The sequence below is a fragment of the Sander vitreus genome, chromosome 3 (assembly GCF_031162955.1).
Source record: "Sander vitreus isolate 19-12246 chromosome 3, sanVit1, whole genome shotgun sequence".
NCBI classification, from domain to species: domain Eukaryota; kingdom Metazoa; phylum Chordata; class Actinopteri; order Perciformes; family Percidae; genus Sander; species Sander vitreus.
In genome coordinates, this window is record NC_135857.1 from 36,813,009 (window position 1) to 36,823,008 (window position 10,000).

Genomic DNA, 10,000 nt, shown 5'->3' on the forward strand with positions numbered 1-10,000 from the left:
TGGACTTGGTGGCCGTGACTTCGGGCTTGGACTGAGTCTTTACTTGGGACTTGTTGGCCTAGACTTAGGGCTTGGACTGAGTCTTTATTTGGACTTGTTGGCCTTGACTTAAAGCTTGGACGGTCTTTATTTGGGACTTGTTAGCCTTGACTTAGGGCTTGGACTTGGTCTTCATTCTGGACTTGTTGGCCTTGACTTAGGGCTTGGACTTGGTCTTATTTGGGACTTGTTGGCCTTGACTTAAAGCTTGGACTTGGTCTTTTTTTCTGGACTTGTTGGCCTTGACTTAGGGCTTGGACTTGGTCTTTATTTGGGACTTGTTGGCCTTGACTTAGGGCTTGGACTTTGTCTTTACTTGGGACTTGTTGGCCTTGACTTAGGGCTTGGACTTTGTCTTTACTTGGGACTTGTTGGCCTTGACTTCGGGCTTGGACTTGGTCTTTACTTGGGACTTGTTGGCCATGACTTAGAGCGTGGCCTTGGTCTTTATTTGGGACTTGTTAGCCTTGACTTCGGGCTTGGACTTGGTCTTTATTTGGGACTTGTTGGCCTTGGTCTTTATTTGGGACTTGTTGGCCTTGACTTAGGGCTTGGACTTGGTCTTTATTTGGGACTTGTTGGCCTTGACTTAGGGCTTGGACTTTGTCTTTACTTGGGACTTGTTGGCCTTGACTTAGAGCGTGGCCTTGGTCTTTATTTGGACTTGTTGGCCGTGATGTAGGGCTTGGACTTGGTCTTTACTTGGGACTTGTTGGCCTTGACTTAGGGCTTGAACTTGGTCTTTACTTGGGACTTGTTGGCCTTGACTTAGGGCTTGGACTTGGTCTTTATTTGGGACTTGTTGGCCTTGACATAGGGCTTGGACTAGATCTTTATTCTGGACTTGTTGGCCTTGACTTAGGGCTTGGTCTTTATTTGGACTTGGTGGCCGTGACTTCGGGCTTGGACTGAGTCTTTACTTGGGACTTGTTGGCCTTGACTTAGGGCTTGGACTTGGTCTTTATTTGGACTTGTTGGACTTGGTCTTTATTTGGGACTTGTTGGCCTTGACTTCGGGCTTGGACTTGGTCTTTATTTGGGACTTGTTGGACTTGGTCTTTATTTGGGACTTGTAGGCCTTGACTTAGGGCTTGGACTTTGTCGTTATTTGGGACTTGTTGGCCTTGACTTAGGGCTTGGACTTGGTCTTTATTTGGGACTTGTTGGCCTTGACTTAGGGCTTGGACTGAGTCTTTATTTGGGACTTGTTGGCCTTGACTTAAAGCTTGGACTGGGTCTTTATTTGGGACTTGTTGGCCTTGGTCTTTATTTGGGACTTGTTGGCCTTGACTTAGGGCTTGGACTGAGTCTTTATTTGGGACTTGTTGGCCTTGACTTAGGGCTTGGACTTGGTCTTTATTCTGGACTTGTTGGCCTTGACTTAGGGCTTGGACTTGGTCTTTATTTGGGACTTGTTGGCCTTGACTTAGGGCTTGGACTTTGTCTTTACTTGGGACTTGTTGGCCTTGACTTAGAGCTTGGCCTTGGTCTTTATTTGGATTTGTTGGCCGTGACGTAGGGCTTGGACTTGGTCTTTATTTGGGACTTGTTGGCCTTGACTTCGGGCTTGGACTTGGTCTTTACTTGGGACTTGTTGGCCTTGACTTCGGGCTTGGACTTGGTCTTTACTTGGGACTTGTTGGCCTTGACTTAGGGCTTGGACTTGGTCTTTATTCTGAACTTGTTGGCCTTGACTTAGGGTTTGGACTTGGTCTTTATTTAGAACTTGTTGGCCTTGACTTAGGGCTTGGACTTGGTCTTTATTTGGGACTTGTTGGCCTTGACGTAGGGCTTGGACTTTGTCTTTATTCCGGACTTGCTGGCCTTGACTTAGGACTTGGTCTTTACTAATGCTGTCTTATTGACTTTAGACCAGGTTTTTGTTGGTCAATGCCGCAATCACTTCCCGCTGCCTCAAGATAGCAATACTCCCAGAATGCACCTGAACACACCTCCCTGTAAGACCAGCACGACCATGGGCCACAGATGGGCGCAGGTGCATTTGCTATTTAAACTATGTGGGAGCTGGACGGGAAACTGACAACTGCTTTGCGCTGCGCCGGGGCTCAGATAGGACCCTCAGTTGTCTTCATCATCATCGTACAGTGTTTGTAAAAAGTTGATGTTTTGGGGGGGGGTGTCTTACCTGTCCATGGTGACCTTTGACCTGGCAGCAGTCTGCAGCTTGGCTTCTCGAGCTCTGATGGAAACAATGAGATTACATGTGTAAGGTTAAAGAAATAAAATAAAGTGTGTGTGTGTGTGTCTGTGTGTGTGTGTGTGTGTGTCTGTGTGTGTGTGTGTGTGTGTGTGTGTCTGTGTGTGTGTGTGTGTGTGTGTGTGTGTGTGTCTGTGTGTGTGTGTGTGTGTGTGTCTGTGTGTGTCTGTGTGCAGGTACCTGGACTATGCGTTTGAAATATTTTTTGATTTTTCTCAAATTTTCCTCAGAATATTGCAGCTTTTTGTCACAACCAAAACGGTTCAATAAAGTTTTCCAAAAACAAACTCCAGGTACCTGGACCTGTGTGTGGTGCGTTCAGGTACCTGGACCTCTGTGTGGTGCCTTCACGTACCTGGACCTGTGTGTGGTGCGTTCAGGTACCTGGACCTGTGTGTGGTGCGTTCAGGTACCTGGACCTGTGTGTGGTGCGTTCAGGTACCTGGACCTCTGTGCGGTCCCTTCACGTACCTGGACCTGTGTGTGGTGCGTTCAGGTACCTGGACCTGTGTGTGGTGCGTTCAGGTACCTGGACCTGTGTGCGATGCGTTCAGGTACCTGGACCTGTGTGCGATGCGTTCAGGTACCTGGACCTGTGTGTGGTGCGTTCAGGTACCTGGACCTGTGTGCGATGCGTTCAGGTACCTGGACCTGTGTGTGGTGCGTTCAGGTACCTGGACCTGTGTGCGATGCGTTCAGGTACCTGGACTTGCGTTCGTTGCGGCTGTTCAAGCGCTCTGCAGCCTGCTGTTTCAGCTGGATGATGTCCTTCAGCAGGCGTCCCTCTCGCAGCGTCTCGTCTCTCAGTCTCGTCTCGGCCGCTCGCTGTCGCTCCAGCAACGCATCGTACTCCGCCTTCAGCGTCCCGTTGTCCGCCTGAACCTGCTCCACCTGCCCCCGCAGCGCCTGCCGCGCATCCAACGCCCCCTCCAGCCGGCGCTCCCCCTCCACCAGTCTGATCCCAGAGACACATTTAAAGGGCCAGTTCACACAGGAAAGCATTTTTAACAGGGTTCAACGTTAAAGCCCAACTCTCGCCAAAATGCAACCTAGAGTCTTTTTCTGAATGTACCCGAGTCAAACTTTCGTTTAAAAGCACATTTAGGACGGAACCACCACTTCCGGTCGCCGTCTATCGAGCCAGTCAAAAATAGTCCCGTGGAGTCCGTTCATTCGCATTCGGAGATCAACACTTTTTGACTGGGAAAATGGCGGATAGCGTAAACAACAACAGCTAACGTGAGTTGTTAAAACCTCTTTTAGTAAACTGTGAACACAACCAGTGTTGTCAGTGCTGTGGTTAAGGTGTAGAGTCCCTGGTGATACTTGGAGCAAAGTCTCATGTTGTGTCGAGCCTTCTCAGTGGTTTAAACATAGATATTTTGAGGCTAGCATCGTAGCACCCCTAGCTCTCCCATTCAGAAGGCCATTTGACCAAAAAATATACGGTAAATCTTAAAAGTGGCGTTTCCGTCCTAATGATGCTTTTCAACGAAAGTTTGACTCGGGTACATTCACAAAAAGACCCTAGGTTGCATTTTGGCGAAAGTTACGCTTTCAGGTTTTTATTTCACTTGTCCGGTCAGGGAATATACTATATATATATATATATATATATATATACTATACTTGCCCAAAGTACATTTTTACTGGCCTCCAAACCAGCCCCTACATTTATTTCCTCAGAATATTGCAGCTCATTCTGTCTCAACAAAAACGTTGAAAGAAAAGCCCAGAATGGATCATTGGGGGCGTTATGACCTATAATAGTCTACTAGACTACTAATAGTCGGTGTCGGCCCTGAGAAACCAGTCTGGGTGGATCCCTGAAGGAAACATGTGGTTCAACCGGGAAAACGTAGCAACACGGGGGCCAATCAGCTGAGAGGATTCCACAGGTGTGTCACTCACCTGGCATGCTGCTCATCCAGAACACTTTCTCTGATTTTAATCTGCTGCTGCAGCTCCAGCACCTGATAGGCCAGCTGCAACAACAACAACAACAGAAGAGGGTCAGAGTGATTTTGTGTGTGTGTGTGTGTGTGTGTGTGTGTGTGTGTGTGTACGTGACTGATGTTCGTACCTCTCCCGTAGTTTTCTTCAGAGAGCTGACGGAGCAGCTGCTGTCAGCGGAGGGACACCTGCAGGCACAAAACAAACAGCATCACTTACACAGCTTCAGTGTGTGTGTGTGTGTGTGTGTGTGTGTGTGTGTGTGTGTGTGTCTCTGTCTGCAGGTGTGACAGCAGACCAGACTCCATGTAAATAATCAGGACTTTTATCATCGTAAAACAGACTTCATTCAAAGTGGACAGAAACTAAATAAAACTACCAAAAGCCGTCTTGGTTCATCTTTCCACTGTTCCAACAATCACCACTCTGGTTTGGTTGAAATAAACCCTTAATTCACCCATTTACATGTGGAGATATGCTGGCTCTATACACGCTAAAAGTCCTGATTATTTACATGGAGTCTGGTGGAGATATGCTGGCTCTATACACGCTAAAAGTCCTGATTATTTACATGGAGTCTGGTGGAGATATGTTGGCTCTATACACGCTAAAAGTCCTGATTATTTACATGGAGTCTGGTGGAGATATGCTGGCTCTATGCACGCTAAAAGTCCTGATTATTTACATGGAGTCTGGTGGGTTTGGGTTTCATAATGCGTGTGTCTTTGTGTGTGTGTGTGTGTGTGTGTGTGTGTGTGTGTGTGTGTGTACCTGGAGGAGTGGTTCAGGAGTCCTTTGGTCAGGCTGCTCTTCTCCAGCAGCTGAGTGTCTGAAAACAGTGAACACATCATCATTGTTTTTTGGACATTTGACAATTTTTTCAACAGTTTTTCTGCTTATTTCAACTTTGCTCAACTGTTCCTGAAAATATTCTGACTTTGCAAAAAAATTCCAGCTTTTTTTCTATCTATGGGGGGGTAACACGTCTCAAGTTATAAATGAGTTGCTGGTTGCATTTACAAATTTTAACACATAAGCATAAATCAGACAATGCACAGGCGGTTTAGTGAAATCCTGAGTCCTCTTTAACCGAGACGAGACCGAGACGGTGAGCAATCAGCATCAGACAGACACAGAGGAAGTGGAACAACGTGGTTTGTGAGAGACCACGGTGCCTCCGCTAAATAGCCTCAGGAAGGAACTTGTTTTGGTGGAACATGTGTACGCTCAAAAGTAGTTTTAGTCAGGACTTTTTTTACATTAAATATTCTGATTTTTTTACATTAAATATTCTGATTTTTTTACATAAAATATTCTGATTTTTTTACATTAAATATTCTGACTTTTTTACATTAAATATTCTGATTTTTTTACATTAAATATTTTGACTTTTTTTACATTAAATATTCTGACTTTTTTTACATTAAATATTCTGATTTTTCTACATAAAATATTTTGACTTTTTTACATAAAATATTCAGATTTTTTTACATAAAATATTCTGATTTTTTTACATAAAATATTCTGATTTTTTTACATTAAATATTCTGATTTTTTACATTAAATATTCTGACCTTTTTTACATTAAATATTCTGATTTTTCTACATAAAATATTTTGACTTTTTTACATAAAATATTCAGATTTTTTTACATAAAATATTTTGACTTTTTTACATAAAATATTCTGATTTTTTTACATTAAATATTTTGATTTTTTACATTAAATATTCTGATTTTTTTACATTAAATATTTAGACTTTTTTACATTAAATATTCTGATTTTTTTACATTAAATATTCAGACTTTTTTACATTAAATATTCTGACTTTTTTTACATTAAATATTCTGACTTTTTTACATTAAATATTCTGACTTTTTTACATTAAATATTCTGATTTTTTACATTAAATATTCTGATTTTTTTACATTAAATATTCAGACTTTTTTACATTAAATATTCTGATTTTTTTTACATTAAATATTCTGATTTTTTTTACATTAAATATTCTGACTTTTTTTACATTAAATATTCTGACTTTTTTTACATTAAATATTCTGACTTTTTTTACATTAAATATTCTGATTTTTCTACATTAAATATTTTGATTTTTTTACATTAAATATTCTGACTTTTTTACATTAAATATTTTGACTTTTTTACATTAAATATTCAGACTTTTTTACATTAAATATTCTGACTTTTTTACATTAAATATTCTGACTTTTTTACATTAAATATTCTGATTTTTTTTACATTAAATATTCAGACTTTTTTACATTAAATATTCTGATTTTTTTACATTAAATATTCTGATTTTTTTACATTAAATATTCAGACTGAGGAGTCCTGACTGTAATAATGTTTTTTGGATTTGAGTGTTTTAAAAGGTCTTTTAAGCATTGTGGTTAGCAAACTGTATTTCAAATGTTGCTGAAACTAAATCTTTCTTTGCAGGATTTGATGTTGACGGTTTTGGGTCTTTGCACAGGCGGTTTAGTGAAATCCTGAGTCCTCTTTAACCGAGACGAGACCGAGACGGTGAGCAATCAGCATCAGACAGACACAGAGGAAGTGGAACAACGTGGTTTGTGAGAGACCACGGTGCCTCCGCTAAATAGCCTCAGGAAGGAACTTGTTTTGGTGGAACATGTGTACGCTCAAAAGTAGTTTTAGTCAGGACTTTTTTTACATTAAATATTCTGATTTTTTTACATTAAATATTTTGATTTTTTTTACATTAAATATTCTGACTTTTTTTACATTAAATATTCTGACTTTTTTACATTAAATATTCTGATTTTTCTACATTAAATATTTTGACTTTTTTACATTAAATATTCTGATTTTTTTACATTAAATATTCAGACTTTTTTACATTAAATATTCAGACTTTTTTACATTAAATATTCAGATTTTTTTACATTAAATATTCAGATTTTTTTACATTAAATATTCTGACTTTTTTTTACATTAAATATTCTGACTTGTTTTACATTAAATATTCTGACTTTTTCTACATTAAATATTCTGACTTTTTTTACATTAAATATTCTGATTTTTCTACATTAAATATTTTGACTTTTTTACATTAAATATTCTGATTTTTTTACATTAAATATTCAGACTGAGGAGTCCTGACTGTAATAATGTTTTTTGGATTTGAGTGTTTTAAAAGGTCTTTTAAGCATTGTGGTTAGCAAACTGTATTTCAAATGTTGCTGAAACTAAATCTTTCTTTGCAGGATTTGATGTTGACGGTTTTGGGTCTTTCGCCAGGTATTAAACAGAAAGCATTTCTCTAAAGTCATTCTAGGTATTGTGGCTAGCCAACTGTTAAATTGACAGATTTCTAAAAAGAGTTTGGTTCAACTTTCCAGATGTTGTGTCCCCAGTAACCTGACCTCCCGTCATATATCTAAACCAGCCCTTCTGTAATGGTTTTATAAACAGATGAAAGTGGGAAGGATTTTTCCCAACCAAACTCCATTTAAAAAAAACTGTCTTTTAAGCAGTGTGGTTAGCAAACGCTTACACTGCAAACTGACTTTTTAATTGGTTTAACTTTAGATAAAATCCTTCTTTGCAGGAGTTATTGTTGTCTACAATACTTTTTGGCGTTTTGCCAAGTATGAAACAGGAAGTTATTATCTTAATACTTTTTTAAGCACTGTGGTTAGCAAACTGTTAAATTGACAGATTTTTCAATGGAGTTTGGTCCGCACTAACCTGACTTGACTTCCCCCGTCATGTCTCTAAACCAGCCCTTCTGTAATGGTTTTAAACAGATTAAAAAAAGTGTACTTGTCTGTCGTACAGAAACGGATCAAATCCTGGAACTTGGCGTGCTGGCTCAGGTCTCGGTGCTTCAGCTGACCGACGATGTGTCTCCTCCAACGGGTCTCCGAGGCGGACTTGCCGCTGCCGCGACCCGGAGCCCCGACCCGGGCGCAGCGCTGCGACCCTCCCGCTGAATCTGTCATGACTGTGCGAGTGGCTAGAAGGGATACAGCAACGGCCGGAAGCTACGCAAAATCTCAGCTAATATATTATTTTAATACTTTCACCCAGGAAACGCAGGAGTGTTTTAACCCAAGCCACGATCTTTTTTTTCTAAACTTAACTAGTCGGTTTGGTGTCTAAACGTAACTCTCGCGGCCGTAGCTGTATCCCCTCTAGCTTCAACCGTGTTGCTGTCACAGCAGCCATGAAGTCCGCAGGCGCGCTGCTTCTTGGTGCCGTTTCCCCGCTGACAGACGCTCACAGACCGGCCTGGTGTCACACGAAGCTCCGTGGTGAAGCTCCGGATCGCCCAGCCGCCGCCATGTTTCCTTCCTCTTTCTCTAAAGGGTTTGTTTTGTTGTTACTTTTTCTTTCCGTAGAAATTCGTCACTTTGATGACGTGGGGCGGGGCTGGGGAGGGGGGGGGGGGCTGGTGACTCGCATAGACAGTATATAATGGACCAGCAGGTCCCGTGTCTCTGGACGGAGACCAGTGAAGGACATTAGAAGCTCTTTCCCGGTGATGGCTGAGCGTTACTGAGCAGCCTCCAACTGAGCTTGAAGACGTAGATGTGACGTGAGCAACCTGTCTGAAAGTTGGAAGTCTTCTGGTAGCTGTGCCAAGAGAAATCTCAATCATTCCCAATCTAGCAGAGACGGAGAGCGTAGGTATATGTAAGGAGATAACATAGACACAGGCTCATTATTGATCACTAAAATGATAGTTAACATTAGTCATTACACTTAAACAGCTGATGGAAGTCCAAACTGCCTGAGAGCTTCTCCTGTACTATACGGTAACTCCTCTACTATGAGACAGGAAGTCTCGTGGTTATGACCCAATCGTTAGCCTATTGTTATAAAAACGTCTGCTACGGAGCCATAACGTGAGCTACAAGGTAATGGAGCCTTTTATACATTGTCGTGTTTCTTTAGAAATAAACAACGGACAAATAGAGTCTTTAAACGCTTCAGATGTAAAGGTATTCTCTGTCAAAGTGACGTCAGAATGAATGGCAGTCAATGGGATGCTAACGGGATGCTAACGGGAGGTGATGGCTTGGTAGCATCAACATGGCGCCATGAGGTTCGAGCTCTGAAGCGAAGCTGACCCCCTTGGTGGCTGTGCTGCCAGCTCCCAGGTCTCTCAGCCAATCACCGCCCGCTCTCTAATCTTCCCGTTTAAAAAAACAAAACAAAAAACAAATTGCCCCCCCCACACACACACACACACACACACAGGGCACGCCCCCCTCCCCAGGTAACGTAAAAATGCAACAAAAAGCAATGTAAAAATGTGACAAAAAAGCAACGTAAAAATGCAATAAAAAACGTAAAAATGCAACAAAAAGCAACGTAAAAATGCGACAAAAAAGCAACGTAAAACTGCGACAAAAAGCAACGTACAAATACAACAAAAAGCAACGTACAAATACGACAAAAAGCAACGTAAAACTGCGACAAAAAGCAACGTAAAACTGCGACAAAAGGCAACGTACAAATGCAACAAAAAGCAACGTAAAACTGCGACAAAAAGCAACGTAAAACTGCGACAAAAGGCAACGTAAAAATGCAACAAAAAGCAACGTAAAACTGCGACAAAAGGCAACGTACAAATGCGACAAAAGGCAACGTACAAATGCGACAAAAGGCAACGTAAAAAGGCGGCAAAAGGCAACGTACAAATGCGCCAAAAGGCAACGTAAAAATGCGGCAAAAGGCAACGTACAAATACAACAAAAAGCAACGTACAAATGCAACAAAAAGCAACGTAAAACTGCGACAAAAA

At 41.3% G+C, this 10,000-nt stretch overlaps 1 protein-coding gene across 2 annotated transcripts in view; it reads right to left on the bottom strand.

Moving 5' to 3' along the window:
• The window catches only part of atg16l2 (ATG16 autophagy related 16-like 2 (S. cerevisiae)), a 24,607-nt gene extending 16,003 nt beyond the window's left edge, over nucleotides 1-8,604 (bottom strand). Inside the window, exons 1-6 of one of the 2 annotated variants that reach the window (XM_078247252.1) lie at nucleotides 8,027-8,604; nucleotides 4,982-5,039; nucleotides 4,341-4,398; nucleotides 4,169-4,242; nucleotides 2,961-3,212; nucleotides 2,186-2,239 (exon numbers count right to left, since the gene is read on the bottom strand). In XM_078247252.1, coding sequence (XP_078103378.1) covers nucleotides 2,186-2,239; nucleotides 2,961-3,212; nucleotides 4,169-4,242; nucleotides 4,341-4,398; nucleotides 4,982-5,039; nucleotides 8,027-8,192 — 662 coding nt within the window. In that variant the 5' untranslated portion in view covers nucleotides 8,193-8,604. The remainder of the gene's footprint in view (nucleotides 1-2,185; nucleotides 2,240-2,960; nucleotides 3,213-4,168; nucleotides 4,243-4,340; nucleotides 4,399-4,981; nucleotides 5,040-8,026) is intronic. The other variant, XM_078247253.1, reaches the window with a different exon arrangement.
• Nucleotides 8,605-10,000: the final 1,396 nt, after the last annotated feature.